Raw genomic sequence first — 14,884 nt, 5'->3', positions numbered from 1 at the left:
ATAAAGTCTGAAAGAGGTTTATTAACATAAGGATTTTTTTAAAAAAAAGGTGTTGCTGAGGCCTGAACGTTTAAGTTTTCTGACACTTTCCCCTTTATGGTTTTCTCAGTCCACCAATTATGTATGTAACATTTTGAAACCTAGCCACGAAGAAATAAAATGTCGGGGTGCAGGAGGCAAATAATGATGCTTATTTTTTTCAGAGGAACGTCTTTGTAAAATTCGAACTTGCATTATCTATCACTCACTGAGCCCTCGCGCGGCAGGATTTATAATTTCTCAATATTTCCCACTTTGAAACTTTCTTCAATTCTACAGAATGAAAGATGTCTAGTCCCTGGGCACTCCTAGCCTACACTGAAGTAAAACAATTCCAAGAAAGCATTTTTCAAATCCTCTGGCTAAAGCAAAACCATTAAAAAGCTGTATATTTCTTCCTCCTCGGGAAACTGGTCGTTTAGCGACCAACAAGATTGGTAAGACTTCGTCCAAGCTGTCAAGAAGACACACCCCCACCACCATTTAAAGTGCCCGGAGACTCTGGGAGAAGTGTCCCAGAATGGCACAGAAATGCCGGGGTCCAGGAAGAGGGAGGAAAGAGCCGGTGAAGCGTCGCGTGGGACCCAAGGCCTGAGACTGAAGAGTCCTTCCGGGACTTCCCGTCTTCAGAAGGCCGAGTCTGGGGTCACTCATGCTGCCTGACCGCGAGGTCAGCGGGCGCTGCTGCGTGCGCCGTACGGCCCAAAGAAAGGGAAGGGAGCGCAGGCGCCCTGAAAAGATGTGACGAAGCTGCGCACTCACGAAACGCTGGTAGAAGCGGACCAGCCGCGGCTTCCCGTGGTTATTGAAAACCAGAATCGCCTGAATCATCTTTGTCTGCCACGCTCCTTTCACCACCGGCTGCTTCCAGAGAGCCTCTCCTTCCGCCACAACAAGGACGCTTCCGGCTGGTGCGCTGCTGAGAGTGGTCCCCGGAAACATGTCCTGGCGCCCAGAGGCCTGACCACGAAGAGTCCGGCTTCCCGGCAAGCCTTGGAGGAAAGCTCTCTAGGATGGGTGGCTGGCTGGCGGTGGAAAGGCTGCTGCCGACACTGAGTTTGGGGAAGGCCGTCATCTTGGCTGGCGTTGGTTGCCCACTCAGGGCCTGGCCAGGACACGAACCCGGCTCTCTGCCCTTTGTCTAGAACGACTGCTTTCCGCAGAATCCCGGCCCTGCGCAAAGCCGAGCCCGTCGGAAAAGGATGGGATGGAGAAGCAGAAACCGCATAAGGAGCTGCGCCCCCAGGTGAAGACCTTCGTTTATCGTGGTCTGCGTTAACACACACGGTCATGCCTTTCGCTTGACACTGCAGACGTTCCGAAAATTAGGGAACATCTTTACTTTTTAGTATTACAAACAGTGCCGCAGTGAATTACATATGTGCCTCCTCGTGCAAAAGGGCTGTCTCTCCATGGTAGATAGCGAATGGTGGAATTAAGGGATCTTTAATGCAATTCCTTTTAAAAGGTACCTGCGACCCCAAATTGGTAGGGTTTGTATTTTAATACCTTGGTGGGGGGTGAGTGGAGCACGTCCTTATATTGCAGACAGAGCTGCAAATGGGAATTAACCTGCCCAAAGGACAGTTGACGATATGTATAAAAAAGCCTTTAAAATATATTTAACATTAGACCCAGCATTTGCAGCTTAGAATTTATAATAAAAGGACTGTGGATGTGTGAAAAGATTTAGCCTCAGGAACATGCATCTCAGCAGTCTTACTGCTGGGGAAATGGGAAACAACAACTCATTATTCAAATGAGAAATTGGTTAAATGCATTGATCCACGTGCATATGAGAAATATTAAAGTTATAAAAAAATCATGTTGTGAAAGGTTTATGGTCTACAGAAATGTTCATGGCATAGCTGTAAGTGGAAAGATTACACGAAGTATATACAGGGACACCGTACTTTTTGTAAAAGACTAGAAGTATATACCCCAAAGGGCTTGCCTGGTGGCTCAGTGGTTAAGAATCCACCTGCCAAGCAGGAGAGGCAGGTTTGATCCCTGGGTGGGGAAGATGCCCCGGGGGCTAAAAATGGCAATCCACTCCAATATTCTGCCTGGGAAATTCCATGGACAGAGGAGCCTGGCGGACTACAATCCATGAGGTCGAAGAGAGTTGGACATGACTTAGCAACTAAACAGCAGCATCAGCATAGCTATTAACATATAAAATTTTTATGTTTGTAAATCAATTTTTTAATGGAAAAGTTTTTAAAAAATGGAAAATGGTTATATTTAAAATATAACTGACCAACCCAAAAGACCTTCCCCCTCAGTAATAAATGGGCAAAGGAACTGAATAACAAACAAGGATATACATCTAGGAAACAAAGATGAAAAATATATTTAAGCTCACTATTAATGGGGGAAAAGGCTAATTAAAGTATTAACTTTAAAATTAAAGTATTATTTTCACCTTGTCAATATCAATTGTTAAAATATTATCACATCCAAATCTGCCAAGAATAGCATGAAAATAGTCCTTTTCTGCCTTGCTGGTGAGATAATTTAGTAAAGCAATCTGGCAATATGACAAGATCTTTACAAAGAATTCCTAGATTTCCAGTAATCTAACTCCTGGGAATCCATCCCTAAGGAAATAACCCCCAAAATATAGTCAGGGAGGGGGGTAGGTGGGTGAGAGAACTATGTAGCTTAAAATAGTTTTTGACACAGCTCCAAATAGGGATCAGTTAATTACCAAATTTTGGAAAATGACAGAACTATTCAGGCTGCTTCTGCTGTTTAGTTGCTTCAGTCCTGTCCAGGCTCCTCTGTCCATAAGATTCTCCAGGCAAGAATACTGGAGTGGGTTGCCATGACCTCCACCAGGGGCTCTTCATTAAGGCAATCAATCTTAAAAACAATGGTATGAAGACTATGTAACAATATAGACAATGGTTATATAACATCAGTTGAAAAAGGATTATCAAATTTTATGTGTTGGTATAATAGTGCAGTAAGCATGTACAGAAATTGTATATTCCAAGGTCAGGCCACTCCCCTATCTCCATGGCTTTGGAGGCCCTCTTCTCTTGCTGCAAAGTCCCTTTCCACCTGCCTGCCTCAATATCTTCCCATCTCCCCTGCTGCTGCTGTAGACCAGATCACTCTAGGCTCTCACCCCCGCCACGGCATCAATCTCCTATCTGGGCTCATTCCCTTCAGTTTCTCTGCAGTCAAGCAATCTTTGAAATATACAAATCAGATCATATTACTCTCCCTGGGATCACTGGCTTCCAAGATATTAAGGATAAAGTCCCAAAACATCAACACTTAACATGCTGAAGATGCCGTGCCTGACCTCCAGCCTCTCCTCCAACGCAGTTCCACTCCCATCACTCTCAGAGCTCCAGCCATGATGGCCTTTTCCTTCCAGAAGCCTGTCCCCAACCTGCTGAGACCCCGGAGCCTAGCTGTTGCCCCCGGCTTCCCCGATTGAGACACTGTGCCTGCTTATTTAGGATGTTGGCCCGCCCACAGAAGCTTGCCCTACCCTTTGGGCAGCAGGATGCCCTCCCTGGGTGCCTCTCCCCAAGTCAGTGTCCCCAGTCCTCCTCCTGTTCAAGCCCTCCCTGGCCACCGCATGCTTGAGGTCTCAGCATGCTCAATGGTGAGCCAGCCCCATTCAGGCACAGGACACTAGGGAAGCGGCTTCTACAGTAGCCGGAATGAGAGAACAAGATGTGAACTGAGACAAGGGCAGCAAGAACAGAAGAGACCCAGGAACGCTCTAGCCACCTGTAACTTCGGTCAGTCTAAATGAAGTGTTAATCCCAAGCCTCACAGCCATATTGTTGAGCCTAGGCTCAGATATACAGGAAGGCAAATGACAAGTTGAACCATAATACATGCTGGGACCTCAACCATGAAAACCATATGAAAAAAAATGGAGATAATAATCACTTGTGCCTCTTGGGATAGTTGTAACAAGTAAAACACTGCAAGTGCTTGGCACAAGTACTAGAACCAAGAGGCCCTCTGCAGTCAGTGACTATAATTATCATCACGGAAAGCATCTAGTGTTGTGTTTGACCCATTAGAGGACTTCGTTAGTTTACCACCACCCCCTTTTCCCTGAGGCAAGCAGGACCTATATTCTAAGTCCCTACCCATTTTTAGGATATGTGGATTTCAACACCTGATCTCTTCATCAATGTGGATGTGGGCACATTACCCCACAAGATAATGTTCATGATCAAAAGCATATGGCTTTTAGAACTTCCCTGATGGTCCAGTGGTTAAGACTCTGAGCTTCCAATGTAGAGGATGTTGGTTCGATCCCTGGTCGGGGCACTAAGATCCCACATGCTGCGTGGTGTGGCCAAAAAAAAAAAAAAAAGATATGGCTGTCTTCTTATAGGGAGGTTGCTCAGTTTATACCTAATAATAAAACAGTCAGTGTAGAGGAATCCTTTCCTGAAATTTTACTCATTCATAAAAAATTCTCAAGGTACAAAACAAGAAAAAAAGGTGTTATCCAAAATGTGGCCTGTGGCCTGGTGGAGGGAGTCAGAGAGGAGACCAGCTGGCCATGCCTGTGAACGAGCTCAGCCTCTATAAAAAGATCATCCCCAGGAAAACAGCCAAGGGAGATCGGGAGACAGGAACCCCAAAGGTAGCAGAGAACCAGAGGAAGAAAAAGAACTGGCAGTTCTGGGGGCCGAGAAGGGCATGAGGGGAGAGGAGGCTTGAGCAGGAGGGCAGAGGCCCCTAACACAGAGGACTGGGGAGGAGGGCAGCTGCAGGAGGAAAGCAGGAAATAGGACAGAAGGAGGCCCCGCTAACTTCTCGGAGCCATTCTGCGTACAGATGAGGGATTCGCCCCAGTTCTGCAGCAAGTCCAGATCTTCTGATTGCCCCAGGGGGGCTTGCCCCCTGCCTGCCTCCACAAACAAGGCTGCCGCTCAGGGCAAGGGCCACCATGAAAATGTCTGGGGAAGGCTAGACTCACATCCAGGGAAGGACCCTCCACGAGCCACAGCCTTGTGCCCCACGGTTAACATCGGGGCCTTAGATTTGATTTTAGCAGAGCTTGTTCGAAGAGTATATTCCACAGCGGCTGTAGGGAAGAACCAGGTAAGGTTTGGTGGACCTGGTCCCCTGAGCTTCAGAGTGAAAGTTGATGGAAGAAATGCTCAATGGTGCCAGTGGGTCCTGGAGGTACCCCATCTCTCCTTGACCTCAGTCATCCTAGAGGTAAAGAGAGATGAACAGTATATTTCATAAACGTCTTCTATTGTCATCAAACAAGTGTTCTATCAAGTGGTACTGGTCAAGCCCTCGGCTACCTGCCTTGGCCTCATCTCATTAGCATTGGCCCAGGGAGCCAGCTTGGCAATTCTCATTATTTGATAGTCCAAGACTCACTTTATTAAGACAAAAGGGAATCCATTTTCTCTATCTGCCCTGTTTTCTCTGGCTAATGTCTTCACTTCATCAGCTAGATAGCCCATTTTTCTGAGACTTGGTTTTAAATGTTCAATTTGGGAGTCTTTTGACATCAATTCAAATCTTTGGGTGAAATACAGCTCAAAAAACCAAATCAACTGTGAATCGGTTAAGGATCAACTAGGGGGCTGACCTTTTGAGCCAAAAAAGCTTTTAAGGTCCAAGTCAGCCATCTTCCAGCCACTCTGGGCAGGAAGCCCAGAACAGAGCTGGGGGGAAATGTTCATTCAGTGGCTCAACACGGCTAATGTATTCACTTGAAGTGGAAATATTTGGAGCCTTCCTGGCATTAAGTCTCCTTGGTTCCCCTCTGCGCTCCCTTTTTCTGTTCCTTACTTTTATAAATCTGTGGGGCTCTCTTGTTGATTGGCACAGTTCAGGCCCACCAAGAAGAAAGGTCCCTTCATACCTTGAGGGGCATTTCATCAGGCTCACACTCAGGAATTCCACCAAAGCTGGGAGTAAAGTTAAGTTGCTGTCTCTTTCTCCTACCACCCAGCCACAACCAGTCCATACAAAACTCCTGCCAAGAGATAAACCACACCAACACCTGGTCCACGGTCATCTCCCTGGACCTACCCACTCCTCATCCTCTGCGCCATCCCCCTGCTCTCGGGTCTCACTTGCAGCCCCCCCCGAAGACTTTTGGGCCATGATGTTGTCCGTCCAGGATGCTCCCGTCTTCCCATCTCCAGCGAAATTACACTTGGTCACTGTTCCAGCCTCGAGTTTGGCTAATGAATCTGAAAGCAGAAGTTCAGAATTCCCTCATACTCTCCTCCTTTCCCTCAGAATTCCCTCATTCTGTCTTGCCTCTCTCCATGTAGTGGAAACCTAGCGGGGCCCAGCCCTTCTGCTGGGGTCCTCTAGGCTTGAGGGTGCTCAGGGAGCCCATGGAGGGGACCCCAGATAGGAGAGGTCACCCACAGGAACCAGAGGATTGAGCAGCACCCCAGGATCCAGAACATCCAGGCTGTTGCCCTCCAGGCCACTTGTCCAGGGAACTGAGGAATCAATCTCAAGAAGTCATGTCTGCAGGGAGGCCGGACCTGACCTGTTCTGTGAGCCCTAAGCAGGAGGGGTGGGGGATCCTCAGGAAGGAAGCCAGGAGCCCCCACAGGCCATACAGGGGCATCAGGCCACAGCGAGGGCTGCACTGCTCACCCAGGAAGGGGCTGTCGCCTCGAGTTTTCAGCCGTACCCCAGCCCCGAGTTCGAGCTCCATGGCCTCCATCTCTGACTCGGGCATCCAGAAGGCTACTGTCTCAGCGGGGGTGAGGCTGTCTGTCAGCGCAAGCAGCTCTGGCTTATTCACCAGCCCCTTCAGCGCCTCGAGCGTCAGTCTGTCCGAGTCACCCTTGGCTTCCACCTCTGCAGTGTAAATGTGAAGTGTGCGATAAATGCTCTCTGCCAGCTGTCCCCCTGGGCTTCCACCAGCACGAGGTGGTCATTACCACTTAACAGCAAGCACCCTGGGAGGGCTCTTTAGAAGCCAGCTGAGGGCTGACTGTTGTACCTGCTCACAAACACCCGCACTCCCCTCCTGCCCCTGCTCATTAAGGAGCGCATGCAGGGGATTATGGGTAAGGGCTCTGGAGCCAGGCTGCCTGGCGCACATCTGCTTTACATGCTGTGTGACCACAGGCAAGCTACTTAACCTCTCTGTGCCTGACAAATAGGGTGAAACATGGTACCTACCCGATGGGACTGACACAAGGTATAAAAGAAAGATCTAGTGTATATAAAATGCTTAGCATGAGGCCCAGCACACTGCAAACCCTCAGCAGGCATCAGTGTTTTTACTGTCCTTATTTACAAATGAGAAAACTAGGGCTTAGAGAGGTTAAGTAATTTGCCCAAGGTTACACAGCTAGTCAGCGGACGAGGCAGGATTCAAGCCCTTCACACAATTCTGCCATCCCAGGGACCAGGCAGAGGTCTCCCCTGGCTGGGATGGGGTCTGCTAGAACCAGCAGCAAACTTGGATGGTCCTCAGATTCTCTACTGGCCTGCTTATCCTGGCCTGGGCAGAGCGCAGGGGCTCAGCCAGGGTTCCAACAGCCTCTCACTGCCTACCCTGGAAGTCCCAAATCTGCTGATCTCAGCTTGGGGGTGGGGAGAATGATCCCACCAGACTGCAGGAGACGGGAGACACTGGGAAGGCACCAGGCCCTCAGCACTGAGGCGGGGCACTGGGGACCCTCTGAGTGAACGGAGGGCAGGAAGAGTCCAGCCAGATGGCCCTCAGACCAGACGCCGACTTCAGTCATGCTGAGAAGACACTTTCTGGCGCCTAAGAAACCTCTGGAGGCAAAGGAAGGCCACAGTGAAGGATGGCCCCGGGGGAGGAAGGACAGGGGGTACCTACTGTAAGAGGACATGAGGAAGCCCGTGTTCACCTTCCTGGTGGCGCTGAAGTTGGGCTCAATTTCGTTTCCCTTGGGGTCGAACTTACGGCGATGGATGCGACTCGGCCGGATATACAGCACGTAGTAGCGCTCCTGGGGCCAAGCAGAGAGAGAATGAGGGGCTGTTCACTCCCTTCACCCCACAACGCACACACTCCCCACATGCTCTGGCTGCAACCCCCCAGCCTCACTCTCTACCCTAGAATCCCACCTTGGCTCCAAAAGGTATTCAAGCTGGCCAGAGGGCCCCCACTCCCAATATTCATTCATTCATTCACATGTTTAGTAGAGCATGTGCCACACGTGATGAACCATGGCTACACGTCCATAAGAGGGCAGGTTCAGAGCCCAACCCCACAGCCTCCACACGGTCAGAGCCAGAAAGAATAGAAAACCATAACCCAAGGACCCCAAATACCACGAAGCAGAAGTAGCAGCCAAGATGCCACAAAAAGGGCACTGAAATGGAGTTCTGAGTGAGGACTGCCACTGTTCCCCTTCCAACAAATGTGGGTTCTGCAGCAGCATGCGACGCTTAGCCTCAGTTTCCCCTGTTGCCTGGAGACAACGCGAGGTCTACTTTCAGGCATGTTGTAAGGATTCAAGAGAGAACAAAGGAGCAAGCACAGTGTAAACATGAAGTGTGCCATACATGCTGTCTGCCAGCTGTCCTAATCAAAACTTACAACGACACGTTGTAAGTCAAATATACATCAAGAAAATTTTAAATAAACACTATAATCCAAAACAAAAACTAGAGATTGAAGAAGAGGAACCCACCACCTGGGACAAACAGGGAAGGCAAGTTCTCATGGTGTGGAGAAACCTGCAACTGTGCGAGGAAGGGTGTAGGAAGGATTTTAAAGGCCTGGACAGGTACAGAAAATAAAAGGCAAGGTCTCACATGGACGTCTGAACAACGGAGGGGCCTTGGAAGCCTCATGGGAGTCTGAGCTGCAGAAGCACACGGGGGATGATGTAAGACAGGCCTTGAGTTGGCATCTGTAGTTTGGATTTTACATGGTGGACCAGAGGGAATCCTGAAAGGTTTCTGAACAGCACCTAGACTATGACAGATGTCTTTGAGGAGACCAGCAGGCTACAGGGCAGGGATGGGCACCAGGAGCAGCCAGAAGGCAGGAGAGGAGATGCAAGGTTTAATCAGGACAGGCTGAGTTCCTAAGGGCCCATGTGGGGACATGGAAGGCGGGGTGTGACATCATCAAGGTAGGAAATCGGTAGGACCAAGCATTACTCACTTAGGGGCGCGGGGGAGGAGATTGGAGGCTTGCATGCTGGTGGTCGCGGGCATATAGTGATTGTCATTAGGAACAAGGAGCGAGGAGACGGAAGGTTTGGAGAGGGACTGGAGAACACCCTGCAGAGGACAGCTGGGGCAGTCCAGCCCCACATCAGCTCCTGCTGGGCTCTGCTGGGCAGGCTGGCTGGGGTTATAGACTGGGGTGCTCATTCTGCTGACCCCCATGCTAAGGAAGGGAGGGCAAAGCAAAGCATCTCCTGGCCTGAAACATGCTGAGCTGGAAGCTGAGGGTTCACGAGGGGTGTGGGTGAGAAACTGGCTCCAGGTAGCTGCAAGGCCTCTGGAACTTGCTGAGCTCAGGTTTAGAGATCAAGGAGATAAGTGGGTCAGTACATCTGGGTGGGGTTATTTGGAACGGAGGAGGGATACAGATTTAGAACTTGTTGTTCAGTTACTAAGTTGTGTCTGACTCTTTGTAACCCCATGGACTGCAGCACACCAGGCTTCCCTTCCTTCACCATCTCCCAGAGTTTGCTCAAACTCATGTCCATTGAGTTGGTGATGCTATCTAACCATCTCACACTGTCACCCCCTTCTACTCCTGCCCTCAGTATTTCCCAGCATCAGGGTCTTTTCCAGTGAGTAGGGTCTTTTCCAGTGAGTTGGCTCCTCGCATCAGGTAGCCAAAGTTACGGAGCTTCGGCTTGAACATCAGTCCTTCCAATGAACATTGAAGGTTGATTTCCTTTAGGATTGACTGGTTTGATCTCCTTGCAGTCGAAGGGACTCTCAAGAGTCTTCTTCAGCACCACAATTTGAAAGCCTCAGTTCTTCAGCACTCAGCCTTCTTTAAGATCCAACTCCTACATCCATACACTACTGGAAAAACCATAGCTTTGACAATATGGACCTTTGTCAGCATAGTGATGTCTTTGCTTTTTAATACGCTGTCTACGTTTGTCATGGCTTTTCTTCCAAAGAGCTTTTCAGAACTAGTGCTCAGGAAAGAAACCCTTGCTAGTAGGGGATGGTGAATGCCAGCCAGATGTGTTCATGGATACCTGAGATGAGGGATGATACATCAGGGTGTGACACCAGGAGGCTGAGAGGACAAGAAGAGAAGGGCATGGACGGGGGACTAGAAGCCCCAGGTGGTATGAGCAAGGCAGACTTCACATTTGAGCTGGAAACAAAGGCCCAGAATACAGCAACCCTCCTCCCACCTCAGGGCTCCACACTCATGCATACACGAATGTCCAGGTCCACACTGGTGACCTGCTTTATAAAAATCCAACATTCCAGAACACCCAGCCACACAGGGACATTAAAAGGTGAGCAAGGGAATTCCCTGGCAGCACAGTGGTTAGCACTCCGTGCTTCCACTGCAGGGAACCTGGGTTTGATCCCTGGTCAGGGAACTAAAATCCCCGCAAAATAAGCTATACGTGGACCAAAAAAAAAAAGGGATGCGAAAGCCCTGCTAAGATATTCACCATTCTGCAAATGGAGTTGCTTCAGGGCTCCTTCTGAAAGCAAACTCCAACAGTACATTTAAAGTAATTCAACTCCAAACAACTCAAGGTACACATGATTTCCCAGCCACACAGCTGGTACCCCAAAGGAGAAGGTCACTCGCACGTATATAGGCAGGTAACTTTGGCTCTGACCTTGTTCATCAGGTCTGGAAACAGTGGGAACCACCAGACCAGAACAGAGGGGCCAGGCCCTCAGCCCAGAGCCACTCATCCTGCCTACCCAGAGAAGTTCCCAGCATTCTAGTTCTGTTCCATCAGGACAGGACCTCTTCAGACGGCCTTCCAGCCCACTCAGAACCCACAGCTTGAGTCCTGAACCACTGACCTCACCCCATCTGCTCTCAGCCCTCCCAGTCCCGCCCCAAACACACCCCTTGGTTTAGGGCCTCATCTGTCTTCTCATCAAGAACCCAGTCCCCACTCCACCCCCAACCCTGGTCTGTCTGCCACCCAGCACAGCCCTACTGATCCCTTCCATCCGTGGCCCCTTTTGGTTGCCAATCTACCAGTCAACCCTTTACCTGCCCTGTGAGCCCCACAAGGAAAGAGCTGGACCCCAAGTCTTGGCACTGGCAGAGCCAGAGGGAGGTACCCTGGTGGGTGGGAACCCTGAAGCCAGTGCCCTGAGGGCGCCCCCTGGGAAACATCCTCACCTTCCTGCCGTGGGCATCCGAGACGCTGTGCCGGGATACATCGAGCAATTCTCCCTCGAGCAGGACACCATCTCCCCTGAGGATGAGAGAGAAGGAGGGCTTCACTGGTTCTGTCGTCCCCAGGAAAGAACCACAAGTGCAATGGCCCCACCTGCAGGGCATTACTGCAACCAGAGCCTCAGTCTTCAAATCCGCCAAAGAAGAGTAACAGCCACCTCACTCGCTTCTATGAGGTGACGTACGACTACATACGTGAAGGTGCTTTGTAAACTATTAAGCGTTTACAAAATATAAAGAACTTTACTTTACTTAACCAAATTTGGGGGTGGGGTTCTAAGGTCTAAGCTGCTATCAAGTATCTTCCCTTTACACCGTTTTAAAGCACTTTCATATTTCTGTTCTCCTTATCCATTTTTAGAATGGAGAAACCCAGACTCAGACGTTTCCTGAGAAGCCCAAGGTCACAGGGTTCCTCATTGAGAGGAACTGGACCCTCCCTTCCCAATTCCAGTTTTCACAAAAGCAGAACCTAGGGACTTCCGCCTTTGGAACCATGGAAATGGGAGAGGGGTGGGGGCAACTGAAGGGATGGGAATGAAATGAAACCTCCCTGGACCTTACCTGTCCCTACCCACCCCCCTTAAGCCCTTCATTCTTTGGTGGTGGTTGTTGGTTGTTCAGTGGCTAAAGTCGTGTCCGACCTTTGGCGACCCCATGGACTGCAGCACGCCAGGCTTCCCTGTCCTTCACCATCTCCCCGAGTTTGCTCAAACTCCTTTCTTTGGGTTTGGCCATTGCAAATGGAATGGTCCATTCGTTCTCATAACCTCCGCGTCCATAATGGCAGGGCTGGGCCCTCATGATACAACACGCCTCCGGGCAGGCCTTGCGCTCCCCCAACCCTTCCAGGCCGACTCCCACCCGCTGTCCACGTCCCTAAGGACACTGTCCTGCTGGAGCTGGGGGGCAGCCTGTGCAAAGGCCTGAAGACAAGGCAAGGGCAAGTGGTGGCGCGTGGAGTCAGCGGGGCGGGGTAGAGACAAAGGTGGAGGTGAATAAGCACCGCCTTTTGAGAGCCGTTTGGGAGTCGAGACCGACCGTCCGTGAGCGTCACGCCGATCGGTGTCTCCGAGGTGCGTTCCGAGGGGAGCTCTGTGAGAGACGATCCCGAGGCCCTGGAGGTCTTCGGAGAGCCCCGCCTTTCTTCCCACCCCCACCCCAACCCCCGCGCGCAATCAGGGAGCCCGGATTCAAAGCAGATGCTCGCGAGCCGACGGAGGCCGGGCCGGGAGGCGGTGGGGAGACGCGGGCGGAGCCTACCGCTGGTGGGCGGCGGGGTCCCAGGGCCCCGGCAGCCGCGCGCTCCGCACCGCCTTGTTGCGGAGGGCGCTATCGTTGTAGATGCGGCTCATCCTCCCCACGGCCGCGGCGCGCTCGAGGGCTGGCGAACCGAGCGGCTACGCGGGGCTGGGGCAGCGCGAGGGGAAGCTTCCGGAGGACGCGCGGAGGCCGGCAATTCCCGGCGGCCGATCCGGGGCTGCGCGGCCCGGCCCCGGGCGTTCCCGCGCGGGATTTAAAGGGGCCGAGCCCCATTCCTGTCCGCAGGACCTTGCTTGGTGGGAAGTGGGCTTCCGGGAGGACCGGGCTGGGGCCTTAGCCCGGAGGTAGGGGTGGGATGAGGGAGAGAGCCACTCTCTTCTCTTTTCTTTCCCTCGTCCTTGTTACTAGTGGGAGGCCCCTACTCCCTCCATGCACAAATGGGGAAATCGAGGCTCAGAGAGCCCATAGGATCAGCTCTGATAGGATGCGTTTCCAGAGAGCAGAAATAGGAAAAAGGGAACGGCCCCTGAGGCGGCTCGGTGAAGAGTGCCTTCCTGCTCTTTTTGCCCAGGTGAGGTCTACAGTGGCCGAGGGAGGGGTTCTTGGGATCTGTCACGAAGGAGCCTAGGCTTGGGTGTCAGATCCGCTGACCTGCCAAGGCTGGAATCCGTGCTCTGTGAGCTTGGGCAAGTGCCTCAACCTCTCTGAGCTTCTTACTCTGTGAAACGGGGTCAAATCAGAGGGGTTGTAAGGGTTTAATGACTTCCCTGGTGGCTCAGTAGTAAAGAACCCTGCGCCAATGCGGGACACGCAGATTCGATCCCTGAATTGGGAGGATCCCCTGGAGAAGGAAATGGCAACACGCTCCAGTATTCTGGCCTGGAGAATTCCATGGACTGAGGAGCCTGGCGGGTCCTGCAGTGCACAGGGTCGCAAAGTGTCTGACGCTACTGAGCGACTAAGCACGCACGCTGTGCACTGCTATGTATAAAATAGATAACTAGCGAGGACCTACTGTAGAGCAGAGGGAACTCTCGGCAATACTCTAATGACCGGCGTAGAAAAAGAATCTCAAAAAGAGTGGCTAGATGTGTATGTGAACTGGTTCACTTTGCCGTACACCTGAAACTAACACAACATTGTAAATCAACTATACTCCAATAAAAATTTTTAAAAAAATAAAATTTGTCACTAAACCAAAATCACATAGCTGGTAAATAAAATCAGTTTTCAAACCGAAAAAAAACAAAAATTCCCCAGGCTGATGTAAGGAACTCACATAACTCAATAGAAAAGTCGAGGGAAATGATTTTTAAAAATAGGTCAATGAACTAAATAGATATTTCTCCAAAGAAGACATACAGATGGACAAAAGATGTATGAAAACCGGCTCAGTATCACTAATGATCAGAAAAACGCAAACCAAAACCACAATAAGGTATCACCTCACACCTGTTAGAATGGCTATTATCAAAAAAAAAAAAAAAAGGTAAGTGTTAGCAAGGATGTGAAGAAAAGGGAACCCTTGTATGGCATTGATGGGAATGTAAATTGGTACAGCCACTATGGAAGACATTATGGAAGTTTCTCATGAAATTAAAAAGAAAACCACCAAATGATCCAGCAATCTCACTTCTGGGTATATGCACAAGGAAACTGAAAGCAAGACATCAAAGGAATGTCCACATGCCCATGTTTCTTTCACAACAGCCAAAAAGTAGAAGCAACCTAAATGTCCATCAGTGGATGAATGGAAAAGGAAAATGTGGTATATGCATACTATGGAATATTATTTGGGTTGGAAAAAAGAAGGAAAGCCTGCCATTTGCCGCAAAATGGATGAACCTAGAAATGAAAGAAGCCAGGTACAAAAAGCCAAGTAGTGCATGATCTCATTTACATGGGGAATCTAAAATAATCAGACTCATAGAAACAGAGAGTGGAGAGGCTGTCAGGGTCTGAAAGGGGGAGGGAGAAACAGGCAGGTAGTAGTCAAAGGGCACAGTGTTTTAGGTGTACAAGATGAATAATACCTGGAGATCTATAACTACAAGGTGCCTATAGTTAACAATATTGTGTTATATATTTAAACATTAACTGTGGGTAGATCTTACACTGAATGTTCTTACACACACACAAACACACGCACACTACAAAATAATAAGACTTGAGGAAACTTGGAGATGACAATGTTTACAGCATAGCTTG

The 14,884-nt window shown here is 50.1% G+C and overlaps 2 protein-coding genes across 8 annotated transcripts in view; both read right to left on the bottom strand.

The window, feature by feature from the left end:
* AP3S2 (adaptor related protein complex 3 subunit sigma 2) overlaps nucleotides 1–962 on the bottom strand; it is a 41,145-nt gene extending 40,183 nt beyond the window's left edge. Inside the window, exon 1 of one of the 2 annotated variants that reach the window (XM_070478345.1) lies at nucleotides 802–962. In XM_070478345.1, the coding sequence (XP_070334446.1) occupies nucleotides 802–870 (69 nt within the window). In that variant the 5' untranslated portion in view covers nucleotides 871–962. The remainder of the gene's footprint in view (nucleotides 1–801) is intronic. The other variant, XM_020909344.2, reaches the window with a different exon arrangement.
* A 2,001-nt stretch (nucleotides 963–2,963) lies between these two features.
* ARPIN (actin related protein 2/3 complex inhibitor) lies at nucleotides 2,964–12,900 on the bottom strand. Of its 6 annotated transcripts, none has more exons than XR_002316950.2 (7): nucleotides 12,677–12,900; nucleotides 11,357–11,432; nucleotides 7,868–8,000; nucleotides 6,664–6,870; nucleotides 6,123–6,242; nucleotides 5,909–6,049; nucleotides 2,964–5,241 (listed from the first exon to the last, which is right to left on the bottom strand). XR_002316950.2 is itself a non-coding variant. In XM_020909342.2 (6 exons), the coding sequence occupies exons 1-6, from the start codon at nucleotides 12,766–12,768 to the stop codon at nucleotides 5,233–5,235; spliced, it is 681 nt and encodes a 226-aa protein (XP_020765001.2). In that variant the 5' UTR covers nucleotides 12,769–12,897; the 3' UTR covers nucleotides 2,964–5,232. The 6 variants fall into 6 exon arrangements, 3 of the variants coding, with proteins under 3 accessions (XP_020765001.2, XP_020765002.2, XP_020765000.2); XR_002316949.2 differs by lacking the exon at nucleotides 12,677–12,900 and adding an exon at nucleotides 12,058–12,413; XR_002316951.2 differs by lacking the exon at nucleotides 12,677–12,900 and adding an exon at nucleotides 12,058–12,412 and having other exon boundaries at nucleotides 5,909–6,022.
* Nucleotides 12,901–14,884: the final 1,984 nt, after the last annotated feature.

This window comes from Odocoileus virginianus, chromosome 16 (genome assembly GCF_023699985.2).
Source record: "Odocoileus virginianus isolate 20LAN1187 ecotype Illinois chromosome 16, Ovbor_1.2, whole genome shotgun sequence".
Taxonomy (NCBI): domain Eukaryota; kingdom Metazoa; phylum Chordata; class Mammalia; order Artiodactyla; family Cervidae; genus Odocoileus; species Odocoileus virginianus.
Note: the sequence above shows the minus strand (reverse complement) of the source record. Positions and strands in the feature narration are given on the sequence as shown.